At 33.1% G+C, this 16318-nt stretch overlaps 1 protein-coding gene across 7 annotated transcripts in view; it reads left to right on the plus strand.

Annotated features, from left to right (window-relative positions):
* LOC139977415 (uncharacterized) overlaps positions 1–16042 on the plus strand; it is a 32394-nt gene extending 16352 nt beyond the window's left edge. For 4 of the 7 annotated variants that reach the window (XM_071986727.1, XM_071986724.1, XM_071986726.1 and 1 more), the window contains exons 9-27: positions 2863–2925; positions 3699–3752; positions 4013–4075; positions 4642–4704; positions 5416–5478; positions 5886–5948; positions 6641–6703; positions 7234–7296; positions 8215–8265; positions 8810–8872; positions 9683–9745; positions 10195–10290; positions 10542–10625; positions 11090–11245; positions 11624–11764; positions 12257–12374; positions 13091–13211; positions 13830–13896; positions 14094–16042. In XM_071986727.1, coding sequence (XP_071842828.1) covers positions 2863–2925; positions 3699–3752; positions 4013–4075; positions 4642–4704; positions 5416–5478; positions 5886–5948; positions 6641–6703; positions 7234–7296; positions 8215–8265; positions 8810–8872; positions 9683–9745; positions 10195–10290; positions 10542–10625; positions 11090–11245; positions 11624–11764; positions 12257–12374; positions 13091–13211; positions 13830–13896; positions 14094–14138 — 1500 coding nt within the window. In that variant the 3' untranslated portion in view covers positions 14139–16042. The remainder of the gene's footprint in view (positions 1–2862; positions 2926–3698; positions 3753–4012; positions 4076–4641; positions 4705–5415; positions 5479–5885; positions 5949–6640; positions 6704–7233; positions 7297–8214; positions 8266–8809; positions 8873–9682; positions 9746–10194; positions 10291–10541; positions 10626–11089; positions 11246–11623; positions 11765–12256; positions 12375–13090; positions 13212–13829; positions 13897–14093) is intronic. The other 3 variants (XM_071986730.1, XM_071986729.1, XM_071986731.1) reach the window with 3 other exon arrangements.
* Positions 16043–16318: the final 276 nt, after the last annotated feature.

Raw genomic sequence — 16318 nt, forward strand, 5'->3', positions numbered from 1 at the left:
CTTGGAATACTGTATGTACTTGCTTCACCTAGATCGAGAGAAAGCAATTTAGTTTCAGTTATAGGCCTTCATCAATGTATGACTTGTTCACCTGTGGATGGAAGACCTAGGCCTATCAAATGTTTGTAAATGTTTATGCATGCTGAAAGTTACCAGCAAAAACGACTTGCAGTGAGATGACATTCATGGAAGTTTTTGACAAAGCCACAATGTGTTGAGGAAACCGTTAAGTCTTTGTCACCTATCCCTCGACTTTCTTTAAATTCACCTCGTTTCGTCTCGAAGCCTTTTTTTTCTGTCGAGCCCACTCATCAATGGCGTCGGAAAGAAGAACCAATGTTGACCTCCGTTCTATTAATTTCCGCATTAAATATCTAATTTACAGAAGCCTTTTGTCAATAATACAGTCACTCCCTGCATTGTGTACTGGACTTTCCCTTTGCTGAATCTGTACATGTAGCAGACTGCATACAGGCGAAAGCTGCCGATGTTCGTCGCGGTGATTATTCGTAAAAGTACTGAGTGACGTCACCTTCGTGACGTCAGAGAAATGTACTGTACAAAACTCTGACGTCCAGAAGAAATATTTTAAAAACCACTACGTCACGACCACGCCTCTTTAAATATTACATTTATATTACACAAGCGCTACCACGTTATTCCTTCGATTCGATTTAATCTTTGTGTTGATTGGGATAAATAATTTCTGGTACTCATGAGATACTGAACTTATAAAACTGGTCATTTGCTTCACAAAAAGAAGTCATTATTCGCATAATGCAGGAATTTGTTCTTAATTAGAGACATGATTGCTTTTCTCTGATGATGATGTAGTGTTTCAGATCAGACTAAGTACGAGTTTAGTCAATTATTCATTAATGCTGTTCTTATACATTGGCCACACATATGAAAAAAATATGAGAATTTTAGGCTAGTAAAAATTACTTGACAAAGATAAATAACGTAATCAGTAGGAAGGGCGGTGGTTCTCATTAAGACAAGACAAACAAAACGTATGTGACATTTATCGTTGATATTATGCTTTATCATAAATGTGCTTACTGCCAAGTTAGCACCGTTTGTAATGTAAAGTTACCAAAATATGTACATCAATCGTGTCAGGACAATGGAGCACTAAACAATGCAAGATAACGTCGTTACGTTGTTGTTCACTTTTGGGAATGTTACCTAACCAATACATCTAAATTTATGGAAACTTCGAAGTTTTAATAGTGTTATTCAAGGCTTTACTAATTTGGGCCTATATAAGAAGATAACAGTTCATTTATTCATCGATGAATCATTTCATCATATTATCATTTCATCATTTCATCAATTCATAATTTAATCCATCCATCCGTCCGTCCGTCCGTCTTTCCGTCCGTTCGTCCGTTTGTCCGTTCATCCTTTCCTCCGTTCTTCCATCCATATATTCATACATCAATACATTTACACATTCATACATTCATACATTCATCCATTCATCCAATCATCCATTCATCCAATCATCCAAGTATCCAATCATCCATTCATCCAATCATCCATTCATCCAATCATCCAAGTATCCAATCATCCATTCATCCAATCATCCATTCATCCAATCATCCAATCATCCAGTCATCCAGCCATTCAGTCATCCAGTCATCCAATTATCCAGTCATCAAGTCATCCAATCATCTAATCATCCAGTCATCCACTCAACCAGTCATCAAGCCATACATTCATGAATTCTTCCAGTCATACATTCATCCAGTCAATTAGTCAATTCATTATTTCATCAAATCATCCATTCATCAATTCATAATTTAGTCCATCCATCCGCCCGTCCGTCTTACCATCCGTTCGTCCGTTCGTCCGTTCGTCCGTTCGTCTGTTCATCCGTTCCTCCGTTCTTCCGTCCATCCATTCATCCGTCAATCCATCCATACATTCATACATCAATACATGTACACATTCATACATTCATACAGTCACCCAATCATCTTGTCATCCAGTCATCCATTCATACAGTCATCCAGCCATCCAGTCATCCAGTAATCCAGTCATCCAATCATCCAGTCATCCAAGCATTCAGTCATCCAGTAATCCAGTCATCCAATCATCCAGTCATCCAAGCATCCAGTCATCCAGTCATTTAATCATCCAGTCATCCAATCATCTAGTCATACATTCATAAATTCTCCCAGTCATACATTCATCCAGTCAATTAGTCATCCTTAGGTCATTCAGCCATTCTGTCATTCAAATATTCAGTTATTGTGGCATTCAATGTTGAATTAATAAATTAATTAATTAACCAAGAATGACGAAGACGATGACGTTCAGTAAATAGGGCTTTGTGGTGATTGATATTGTTTTTTACATTTTGGAGAGCAAAGACATCAAATTTAAAGATAAACGAATGCAAATCTTGAAATTGGAGGTAGAAAATTTGTCATGCACTTATATCTAATAGCTATGGAGTCATTAATTGTACTGTGGCATCCTCGAAATGTTTTATCTGAAAATTTTAACTTTTTCTTTACGTTTCAAGTGATAAATTAGAAGTTTTATGCCAAAGTATAACGTGCATTTTATTTAACTTCTAAATGTGGATTTTTTCATCTACAGTTGTACATGTTTTTACCAAACAATCGACGTTTTATCTCCAAAAAATGATAGTTTATATCATAATTTGGACGTTTTTTCTCACATTTACGACAAAAGAATATACGATGTTATATTTCAAACTTATTACGTTTTGTGTTATTCTTCCAACGTTTAATGTGTCAATCGAAAGTTTAATGTTGAAATACCTCCATGTATACATTTTATTATATCAATTCAGAAATTATATCAGCAGAATTACTTTTCTTATGACAGGAGGCGTCACAGAATAAAGACGATCAAATTAAAATGAAGAATGAAGAGATCACAAAGCTGAAGGTAAGTTACGTAACAGATGATTACCAATTGAGGTATACTTAGTTCGGATTTGTTCGACTGGAAACAAGAAATCCTTTAATGAGGCCGAATTCTTCAGCTGGTAAATTGATATGTATGAATTTGGCGTTTGAACGCTTTGTAGAAGCAATATCGAAATACTTTATGTTAATTAAATCTAAACTACACCCTTTATATTCGACATCATATCATATTGTCGGAAAAGAAGAAATAATATCAAAGAAAGATAGATACGAACCATCATCTTGTTCAATCAAACTTCTTGTGCTAGAAATATGAACAAAAATACTAAAATGAAGCAACTTTGAATACGTCAGGTTTAATTGGAGAAATTAAATTTACGTAATCAGATGCCGAGAGCTCAACCATGCAGTCTTTAATACATCATAGATATTACATATCATGTAGAGATAACTATTCAATATATTCAAGATAACTTAACATTGAACGCAAAGAGCATAAAGAAACTGGACTAAAAATTGTTTTTTTTTCATTATAATATATTTTAAAGTAGCTTGAGTCGTCTGTCTAAAATGTAATTAGTATAGACTCTCAAAATATTTTAGAGCGTTTTACTTTTTAACCATGTGCGCATGATATAACCGCTTCCATAGTTTGGTTGAAACTGAAAATGGTTAATTTATTTTTCTAAACGGGTTCCAAATTCGTACTATACTACAATTTGTTATAGAGGAGAAAATGCAAAGAACCGTAACCTGGCAGTTGATCAAATTTATGTTTTGCTACCTACCCAGGAAACTCTTATTAAGGCAGATGCAAAAGAAGAGATCATACACGTCACCGCTGAGGTAAGAATAATGTTTTGAGCGATATGCTTATCGCTTACAGATTTTGAATTTAATATTTAAGCAAACTTTTCGGAGAATCCGCAGAGCCACACTGTCGAATTAAAGATATGTACAAGAAAAGTAATACGGTATAACACTTAAATAATTTAGATGTGTAATCAACATGTCGTCCTCGAGCCTGTTAAGTAATTATCGCAACTCATGAGCAATATAAAAATAGGATAAAATATGTCTCTGTCTGTGATATTTCCATTTTCCAGGCAAAAATGAAGGAAGACACCAGAGAAATACAGTTAAGAGATCAATCTATTGCCAGCATTAAGGTGAGCAATTCCACGGTAGATTTAAAAACGTTTCTTTGCTGCGTTTATCATAAACATTTAGTTGCATACTGATAATAGCTGGTTGCAAGTATAACAATTCTTCAATCGATGTTTCGTATTGTGTTGACTTAACAATAGGCCTACCTTCGTTTTATCATGGCTTTAGAATCTTATATTTAGGAGGAATCGGTCCATTAAAACCATTAACCATTTTAAGGAAGTTGGAACAGGAATGGTTTGAGATTACCATAAATATTTCACGGAAAAAGGACTATATACATAATACACCGTGCATTGTTCTCATATATATAATACCCTTATGATGAGATTTTCAATAACGTTACGTTAGACTTTCAACAAATGTAAGTAGATAACAAATAACTCATAACTCATAACTATAAGGGGAAACAGGTTACCTATTAAGAGAACGGGACAGCATCGATGCAAAAATGCAAACATTGTGTAATCGAAGTCGTCCTCAAGACTCTAATGTAACTATCGTATCTCATGAGTTATACAGACAATGACCAAATATGTCTCTGTTTGTGATATTTTCCTTTTCTAAGGCAAAAGTGCAGAAACAAGATGAAGAACTGCGGGTTAAAGATCAAACCATTGCCAGCATGAAGGTGAGCAATACCACGGCAGATTTAAAGTCGTTTTTTGCTCTGTTTATTATAAATATTTAGTAGCGTATTGATAATAGTTGGTTGTATAACATTTCTTTAATCACTAAACCTTACCTTAATTTTATCAATACATTGGATTCCTTTATATATACGGTAATGGGTCTACGAATCAACATTTAAAGGCCAGTGCATCGCCAACTGCAGAATTTTGGCATTAAATATCCCAACAGAGACAACATAAAAATAACTCCATGGTCGAAAACCATGCAACGTTAAATACATGTTTCATTTAGCTAACAAACGGAATCGTATGTGTCACGAAAGATTTTTTGGTATATTTTACAGGGTCATATTATGGGAATGAGTTTAAAAGTGTAAAACTATCGAGTGACTCCTGCATAATCTTTCCACAAATGTACAGTTATAATACGTTATGATAGGAAAACTGTCGAATCTATATAAATTGTTCATATAATAAAACAAAATTGTATACATTAGATTTCACAATGGTTTACGTTACAGTTTAAGAGTACCAAATTATATGTGCGTTTCTCTACTGTAAATGTATAATATCTTCATTAATATGCAAGCAGAAACCAAGAAAAGCCTTCAAATGAATATGAAGTCCAATGACATCATATGTTTTTCCTTATATATATATATATATATATATCATACATTAATGCATTGTCATATTTCCGTTCATCGTAGACTACAGAACAAGTTAATGAGAAAGAACTAAACAAATGTAAACAGGATATGGCTGATTTGAATGTAAGTAAAAATAGTGTATATTATCGTGAACAGTACAAAACCATTATAAGATAGTTTGGAAAGGAATGGTTTGAGAATACCATACATATTTGAAGGAAAATGGACTATATTCATAACGCAATGTGCATTGTTCTCGTTATTTTATATAATACATTTACAATAAAGTTTTCAATTATGTAACGGTACACTTCCAACGAATGGAAGTAGATAAAATAACTCTAACTATTAGGGGCAAAAAGGTTACCTGTTTAGAGAAGGGGAAAGCATCGAATAAGATGGGTGATGCATAAATGCAAACATTGTGTAATCGTTAAGTCGTCCTTAAGTTTATAAAGCAATTATCGTATCTCATGAGTAATACAGAAAATGACCAAAAGTCTCTGTTTGTGATATTTTCCTTGTTCTAGGCAAAAGTGCAGAAACAAGATGAAGAACTGCAGGTTAAAGATCAAATCATTGCCAGCATGAAGGTGAGCAATACCACGGCAGATTTAAAATCGTTTATTGCTCTGTTTATTATAAATATTTAAAAGCATATTGATAATAGTTGGTTGTAAGTATAATATTTCTTTAATCACTAAACCTTACCTTATTTTATCAATGCGTTTCCTTTATATATGCGGTAATGGGTCTACGACTCACCATTTAAAGGCCAGTACATCGCCAACTGCAGAATGTTGGCATTTAAATATCACAACAGACAAAACATAAAAAACTTTATGATCGAAAACCAAGCCACGTTTAATACATGTATCATTTAGCTAACAAACGGAATCGTATGTGTCGCGAAAGATTTTTTGGTATATTTAACAGGGTCATAGTATGGGAATGAGTTTAAAAGTGTAAAACTATCGAGTGACTCCTACATAATCTTTCCACATATATGTACAGTTATAATACGTTATGATAGGAAAGCCGTCGAATCTATATAACCATATAATATAACAAAATTGTATACATTCGATTTCACAATGGTTTACGTTACAGTTTAAGAGTACCAAATTATATATACGTTTCTCTACTGTAAATGTATACTATCTTCATTAATATGCAAGCAGAAACCAAGAAAAGCCTTCAAATTAATATGAAATCCAATGATATAATATGTTTTCCCTCATAATTATAATACATGAAATCATTGCAATATTTCCGTTCATCGTAGGCTACAGAACAAGTTAATGGGAAAGAACTAAACAAATGTAAACAGGGTATGGCTGATTTGAATGTAAGTAAAAATAGTGTATATTATCGTGAACAGTACAGAACCATTATAAGATAGTTTGGAAGGGAATGGTTTGAAAACACCATACATATTTGAAGGAAAATGGACTATATTCATAATGCAATGTGCATTGTTCTCATTATTTTATATCATTACATTTACCATAAAGTTTTCAATCATTTTACGGTACACTTCCAACAAATGGAAGTAGATAACAAATAATCCTAACTATGAGGGGCAAAAAGGGTACTTGTATAGGGAAAGGAAGCATCAAATAAGATGGGTGATGCATAAATAATGCAAACATTGTGTAATCGTTAAGACGTCCTCAAGCCTGTTAAGTAATTATCTACCTCATGAGTAATACAGATAAAGACCAAAAATGTCTCTGTTTGTGATTTTCCCCTTTTTCTAGGCAAACATTGTGTAATCGAAGTCGCCCTTAAGACTTTAAAGTAATTATGATCGTATCTCATGAGTTATATAGACAATGACCATATATGTCTCTGTTTGTGATATTTTCCTTTTCTAAGGCAAAAGTGCAGAAACAAGATAAAGAACTGCAGGTTAAAGATCAAACCATTGCCAGCATGAAGGTGAGCAATTCCACGGCAGATTTAAATCGTTTCTTTGCACTGTTTATTATAAATATTTAATAGCATGTTGATAAATAATGGTTGCAAGTATAACATTTATTTCATCACTAAACCTTACTGCGTTGGATTCCTTTATCAAGGCGGTAATGGGTCTACAAATTACCATTAAAAGGCCAGTACATAACCAACTGAGGAATATTGACATTAAATGTTACAACAAACACATCAGAAAAAGAAATTTTATGATCGACAACTTAGTCAAGTTAAGTACATGTATAACTTAACTATACTCTCGTCAGGTTTCACATACTATGGTTTATGTATCGGTTGTCTTCGGATGGAGTAGATTCGTGAAAATATTGAATAAACTACATATTTTACCATGCCGAGCAGCATATTCTAGAGTATGTCACTCTCCCTCTCTAAACATTTCCATAGCAAAAGAAGGGCACATTGCAGAAGAAGCTCTCGAGTCAAAATAATTCCCTTTGTATATATACGCTTCTTTTGCATATTGTACATTGATTTGAAGACATTAACTAGCGCATGGGCCAAATTAAATTGTTTGTTAACAAATAAGGCTTCAACTCTGATAATATGTCAGAATGTTTGTAAGAAAAATACCTTGTCATAATTGTGTAATTTCTTTCTTAAAAAATAGTATATAAAAAAAAGAGTATGAGTGTGTAGGTAAGAGTAGGTTTCGGTTGGCTGAATGCATCACATCGTTCACAGAAACGTTTTCTTTTTAACCATTTTGGGATTAATATATCCTCTGTTCGCTGTTTTATAACCTTCAGGTCACGAGTAGCTAGATTACGAATGATTAAATAATCGTATCAATGTGACTTTTAACATTTTAGATGTTGAGTCTGACAGCATTCTATGCTTTGAATATACTTTTTGATTAATGTTTAGGATCTGGAAAAAAAGTCCCTTGAAATTAATACTCAACACAAACAGGCAATGGTAAGTTTAAAAATGTTAATAACATACACGACTTTGGTGATTACATGTTGAAGTATAAATATGGATACGATTCGAGTTAAAATATCATTAAATTGATTCATAGTTAAAATAAACAAAGTATGGCAAAATGCATGAAATTATTCTTGGTTGTTCACACGTGAATCATGATACCAATATTTCTGATATTTGGAATGTTCCACTGACTTTGTTAGTTATAGCGACTAAGATGGTAGATCACTGCACTGGTTTATTAGCAACGTATATTTTTCATGTCCTCTCTTCGTGGGAGGAGTAGGTTGGGAAAAAAAATAAATTTAATCATCCATTTTACACGTATTTGTCTTTACCTACCCATTTAAAGAAAACAAATGATGTATAAAATAGTCCATAGAAATGTGTGAACATTTATAATTTGTAAGGAAATGTTTATCGTATAACTTATACCATCGGCCATCATATTATCACGGTATTTATATGGAAATCCAGTTCATTTTTAAGTTAATATTTGGATTCTTGTTAACATTTGATCCATGCTTCAATTTAGGAAAAGGAACAACATATCAAAGACACTGTGAAAGCATTGGAAAATAGAGAAAATAAGCTGAAGGTTTGTAATAGATTGTTTGCTTTTGACATGTCACTCCCTTTTGTCAACGAAAACTACGAGCTTTACGAAATGTAAAACTGGATTAATCCAAAAATATATCGAACTACTTACACCCAGATTATATCAATTAAACAATAAAATATGGATCGCGCACTAGCATACTTTTATTCACAGAATGGATCTGTATCAGTTTCAGTTTAATAGTAATTATTCGTTGATATTTACAAAGACACGAGTTATTCATCGCGACAAGTAGAAATAGTATTCCTGTTATTTAGACACTTCTTTCCGATGTGATGGCAATGCTTATGGTTAAAATGTCTTACTAATTATTATTATTTTTTTTTGGTAATGGGTTTAAAGAAAAAACCTTCTCTTCATTCTCCACCCAAATGCACGATTTATTTCCATTACTGTTTAAATGCTAGGCAAAATGGATTACAATAACTCCGAAGTACTGATATATTCTGGGATTTGTATTCCAACATAAAGTTCTCCCAACTTTTCTATAGCTATGCCGGGTAAATTAACTCACACACCTGGAGATAATTATTAAAAGAACCTGGTACATGTTGCATTGTTTAGTTCCTTTATATTTTAAGTTCCTTTATATTTTTAGGATTTCACTTGCAAGATGTATTATGTAATGAAAAAATGTTCACTGTAAATGTAATGCAATTCTATCAAACGATATATCATATGTGTAGGTCTATTATATTTATCAAATAAAAATTTTCATAACATCAAACTTCTTTCAGTTAACTGTACATCCTTCCAGAAAAAAATGCACTTCTTTAATACTGTTTTCAGAATTCTTACAGGGAACTTGAAAAATCGGAGAGAGCCTTTCGAGCAAAGAAAATGGGCGAACTGGTAACATGATTGGGAATATCATTACAAATTAATAAAAAAAAATGGAGCAAGCACACTGATGTTTCTTGAAACCTAACATTCGTCGACAAGGACACAGATAATGTTCCATCTGTAACTTACAGAACTGTTTTTGTAGAAGATTAGGTCATGTTACACATAACAAATGCAATGATTTATTCACAAACAGTGATGTCAATATATTTGACAAGATGTTCTCGTTCGGAGCAACTGTATTTTAATTCCCGTTGTGAATATTAACATATTATATATATATATATATATATATATATATATATATTTATATATATATATATATAGCCCATATAGAGCCTATACATATATAAATAAATAAATATATATATATATATATATATATTATATATATTTATATATATCATCGAGACCATTGCTTCAGATATTAAGTTATATTTTCTCATTTGCTCTAAAAGCACATTACAAAAGGTTTTTGCGGAATACGTCCTTTAAAAGGCAGTAAATCTCTTACGGTAAAAATTGACGGAACACAACCTTCCATCGCACCACATGTGAGTACCTAATTTCATTAAAATTATCTCATAATAACAAAACATTGAATACAACTCGCATATTTGAAATAAAGCTGTTGCAACTATATAGTGACGGACTTACACGATGAATCATGATGCTTGAACACATTTCTGATAAAGATTTTTTTCTTTACTTTAAAATCTCCAAGAACGTTGATATCGGAAGTATTTTAAGCTAACGTATGTAAGAAACAAACCCTGAATTGCTCTGTTCTTATTTTCTCTGTCAGGGCAAGGAGTCAAAATTCAGTCATATCTTCAATGTTGGCGACAATGTTCGAGAAACCTTCGAGAAAATGAGTGACTTCGTAGAGGTGCGTTCTTTGTTTTAGTGCTAAGCTCTTAACGTATTTTTGTTTCATTCCATTGAAGGGGTGGGGGAGGAGGGGAGGTTAGGAAGCGCATAAGTGTCATCAATTTACAAAGTCATTTTAACTGATCAAAATAAATGTTGTAATAAGTTCTTGCATTGATAAAGCTGAGGTAGTTATACAATTTGCAAGATGTAGTGCAATAAAAAAATGCACTAATACATTGATATAACATTCTATGAAATGTTTCATCTTAAATATACTTTATTTACGCTTCGTGGAAGATGTATACTACTTATCGTGAACCTCATGTAAACATTAAGCACTCAACCACAAAATTCATGCTCTTACATTCGTTAGAAGCATATAAGTGATGACATCAATATGATTCCGACAAAAAGAGGTGTAACTATACACTATAAGACTGTAAAGTTGTCACTCTAAATGTCCTTTTTTCATTCTCATAGAATGCCATTGATGGAGGTCAATCATGCGTTATCGCTTTCGGTAATTCAAGGCGTCATGACCAAATGAAAACTATGTATGGGGAGAATTCAATTATACCACTTTCATTTAAGAGAATATTGGAAAGATCGAAAGAAATGAAACACAGAACTTACAAGGTTTGTAATATCAGATATAGCCATTTTCATGTAAATATAACTGTGAAAAACATTCATCACATACAGTAAGTAAAACATTCAAAGTGATAGTTTGCCAGATAGTGTGGGTTAAACTGTAACGAAACATAATTTATTATCACATTACTAATAAATATTCATCACAGTAGTAATGTAAACATATTAATTGACTAACACTTAAACAAATGCGACATTTATAAATGGCCATTCGGTACTTTCCCCATGGCAAGTGATTATAATATCATTCATTGCGAGATATTATGTACGTCCCTTCCTGTATTTATTACAATAGCCATTGGTTTACTAACAGACTGGAATATCAATTACATTATAAACTTATCTTATCAATATTCACCTTAGGTAAGCGTTCAGGCAAGACTTGTTCATGCGCTGGAGGACTCACACGGTGAAATTTTCATCTTTAAAAGAAAACAAGATCTCGTTGATAAATGCATAAATCCGACAGATTTAAAAGCTATACATGTGAATGACGAAGAAACTGTAAGTCTCAAACCTCATTTTTCTTGTCTTGTGTAATCCAACTTGAAAAAAATCCATACTTTTACTATCCTTTGCAGTACCTGAAAGCCGGTATTAAAAATGGTGTTTTTGTTTTCAGGTTTAAACGTAAGATGTGTTATCGGTTGAAATATCTCAACTTTTAGTGGAATAACAGTTCTTTCAGTAGCCCTCGAGGAGATACATTTTAAATTTACATCCGTTTCATTTAAGCGAAGTTCGTCTTTGGTATTCACAATTTTCTCTCATATTTCCTCCCAAAGCCAGAAGTCAGTAATTATCATGTTTGAAATGTGTGTAAAACTGAATGGGAATGTAAAACTGAAAGAAAGTCTTTTCTTCTGTGCTCAGTGTTTGTTAGTTAACATGATACGATTTTACAAGAATTAAATAAATGTAAGGACAATTCTAGCGTTTTTTTTAGAAGCCGCTTAAAAGGTGACCCATTTGCTGTCTCTTTTATCATGTCAACAGATGGAACAGCTGCTTAAAGATCACATGGAATCCCAGAAAGAAACAGACACAAAACACGATTGCTTCGTTCAGTTCATCATTAACACAACAGAGGATGGCCAAGAAACAGCAAGAACGGGTAAAGTTTTTATTGATATGTGTACACTTATACGTAAACCTTTCAGAACTACTGGGGAAAATGCGGTTAGCTTAAACAAAACATTAAAACATTTATATGTTAATCACTTTAGCTGTAAAGCTGTAGTATTTAAACTTTTTAATTGCTCAGATTTTACTTCGACAATATGAGCAGAGATAAAGTTTTTAAAGAAAGAGTCTTTGTTAACTTTTTAAATGCAGTCAGTAAATAGTAATGTTTTTAGGAATGCTTAGTGCTAACAGTTATATTAGTTTTGTTGAAAACAAGGCACTTATTGTATACAGCATATTCGCCTGTTTAGAAAAGTATGCCAACATGATGTATAACATAGTATCTACAACTATCTTACGAACATTTGATAAATAAAAGCTTACAACATATATAATTACACCTGTAAAAATGGAAAACAAAACATCGAATGTCAAATTGTTTTCTTGTTGAAAATGTCATTTAAAGAATAAGAGGTGCCCTTCTTCATATTCGAAATAAAACCCCCAATAAACTCTATGTTTCCTACAACTACAAGTTACCCTTTGGGTTAAGATCAGTAACATGTTTAATTGCAACTGAATATGTGCTACATGAAGTACAGGTGATGTATTTCGTCAGGAACTTTGATGGTCGTCAAATTCCCATAACCAGAATACGAATTCTCCTTACCCTGATCACAAGTTAGTTGTCTCTGTTTTCCACAGGTAAGATTACTTTTGCCACACTCTTCGGACTTGAAATGATCAAGAAATGTTTCTTGGAGACTAGTAAAACTAAACTTACTCAGTACTTATCGAAGATTATTCGAGATCCGAACAGCAAAAGGTACGTCCCCCCCCCCCCCATAGCTTGGTAAATTCGTAACAAAATCATAGCAGGAAAGGAATAAATATGGCATAATTAAGTTCAAATTTATCTTTTTTCTTTCTTTTTTGACGTTAATTGGTGACAATTACTGGTCAAATATGATATAATTTTAAATTTCTAATTTATATGAGTTAACAGCAACGTTGACTAACTCCAAGGTTTCCCTTTTAAAATCTTATTGTGCTGACCTTTTCTAAAGACCTTTTACAAGGTCAATATTCACCAACTATTGTAATATCTTTGATGCCAAAGGAGCACATGTTCATTCCACGTTTTCTTATCACTTGATAGTAGATTGAATTTAACACTGTTGCAAGTATCAAATACAATTGCTTAATTCATACTGACAAACATATTTTTTAATGGTAGCAGTTGTCGATCAAAAAAGGAGTTGCCCATCGTCATTTTTTAAAACTGTGCATTTATGGAATTTATTGAGCTATCATATCATGGTGCGATTATGCAATTGTGTAATTATTTTAACATTTTCAAGTTATCAACTTAGTTTAATGATTTCTGTCCGATGAACCATGAAATGGTTTCTTTTATTTTCTTCCCGTAATTGTACAACCTCAGTTTATTAATTGTGCACCTCGATGAAGAAAAGGATGACTTGAAGGAAATTTTAAAGGTAACAGGTCAGGTAGGTAACGATTGAAGATTTTGTACTAAGGAAATGAGTATAGGAATGATTTTCCGACAGTTTTCGGTAAAGTAATTAATAATATTACCCATTAACTTGCTCCATCTTTAGTGTATGTTTTATAAAAGTATATTTTCAGTTTATCTGAAGTGGGAAAATGTCATTTTGGTAACGTATGGCGTTTCTTTTTGTTCCAGATCACAGAGGAAAGCACAAAGAAATCCAAAAATATCCGGAAGTGATCTTAATATGACTTCAGTAATGTTTGAATATTGTCGACTATATGAAGGTCCATGACTTGGTATTCTTACAACCGCCAAGTTCAATCAACAATATTACTCAACTATGTACTACGGCGTAGTGTTCTTAATCAGGGAGAAATAACATGTTAAGGTCACATACAGGAATATTTACTTTTCACGTCGGGGATTATTTTTACATAGCAGGCTAGTTGGTTATAATTAATCATCTGCGAAGATTTCGGTTCTGATCAAGAAAAATAATAGCCTACAATATTACGCTCGAAGACAGTTAAGAGGTTAATGCCTCAGGCTTACATTTGAGCAATTTACCAGTTTCGAATACCATATTTCTCAATACAGGTATAATAATAAATCGATTCTTTCTGGCCATTTACTTCAAGCAATGATTTGTTTCTCTTTTTGTACAAGATCAATTGGACCATTGTTCTATGCATTGAACGCTCATTCAATATTAATATAACGTTCAGGCATTTTGGAAAGTGTAAATTATTATTTAGTTTCAGAATCCTTTTGAATATAATTGACAAGTCAAGTTATTGTTTAACATGATAACTTTAGCACAATAAAGTTCTAAGAAGAAAAAAATATTGATGACGTAATTAATTTCTGATCCTTTTACTTGGTGAAAAAGGAATTTGTTAAATGGCTAGTTATGTGCATTTACGTCTAGTTTCCATTAAAAAAAATGTATTTAATTAAATTAAATTGTCCTAATACAGCCCTTTTTCCAAGCGCGCACGAATAAAAATAAACAGAGGGTGGCAAGCATACTTGTTAAGCTTTTTCAATAACCTGTTAAAATTGTGAATCAACCGGTACACCGCTTCTTGCGGTAAATGGGGGAAGCTATGAAAATGACTCCCAAATGGTCCGTATTAACCCAAGCCCAACCATAATTGGGTAAACGATTTTTTTTTTAAATATTTGAAACATCTAGACGCTCGGATATGGAACTCTCGGGTTCACTCTGTTCATGGCATGTTTTATTTTGAATACCATAATGGTGGGTATCGGGTAATAACTTTATTTATACTTTTAGTTGGCCGACTTCAGTGGATTTTTGTTTGCCAGTACTTGTCACGCCGCTGTCTGGGGTGATCTTTCTACAGAGTTTAGATCAGTACCGTACCCTAATATATCATTTGGTCGATTTCTATCGCTTATGTTCAGTAACTTTTGCATATTTAGCAGATAAGCCAGTTTTAATTTTCTCTGTCTAGCCATCTACAAAATTGTCCCCATTCGACGTTTTCTTCTTGCAGAAATCTGGTTTTTAAATTCACTAGTTTCTCACCAAAACCACTGTTGTTTTGAACGCATCAATTTGGTGAATTACTTAGTGGAGACAAATAGGGAAAACGTGCGACTTAAAGTTAGCACTCCCATTTCCGCAGCAAATACTCTCCCGCGTCTACACGCACAGGTGGTTGACCATTATATTGTAACGCAAATTTACCCTTTATTGTGTAAGCTGGTGGCTTTTCTGGCAAACAATTTGACGCATGTATAATTGTTTTGTATTTTCTTTCAGATACAGCGGTATTCCAAAAAATAATTTCCATAATAGTAGTGCAGCTGTCTCAGTTAAATAACCAATCACAGGGACTGTTGTTTTTAGGGTTAGAGTTTAAATCCTTATATAGTAGCACGTGTAACGATATTCTAGGTTTAAATACGTCCGTTTTGCGTTATTTACGCAGTGTGTCCGTTTTGCGACATTGACGCAGTGCGTACAAACTGCTATGTACTAGTATGTGTATATAACTTAGTCTGTCATAAATTTTGTGTCTATGATTCTGTACTTTGATTGTTATAATTTGTGAGGAGAGTTGTATGGAAAATCAGATGGAAAGTATAACCGAATAAACCTATAACCCTGTCTACATCTCTGTCTGTACTTCCTGGTGTTTTCTAGGGAAATTATCAAGTACGGGCAAGGGAGACGTCTTAGGTGCGTCCAGCGTTACAAAATTACGTACATATCGTGAATGTACGTATCCTTCCTACTGTACCCAGTTGGTACGTACATAGCGTTGCACATAATACAATCACACACTCAAACCATAGTTCATAAACCGTTCTTCATGCCGAAAAAAATCAAGGAACAACTTTACAGTAAAAGAAAGCTTGAAAGAGCAGGATGTAGTACTGAGAAGCTT

Source organism: Apostichopus japonicus, chromosome 12, assembly GCF_037975245.1.
Source record: "Apostichopus japonicus isolate 1M-3 chromosome 12, ASM3797524v1, whole genome shotgun sequence".
NCBI lineage: Eukaryota > Metazoa > Echinodermata > Holothuroidea > Aspidochirotida > Stichopodidae > Apostichopus > Apostichopus japonicus.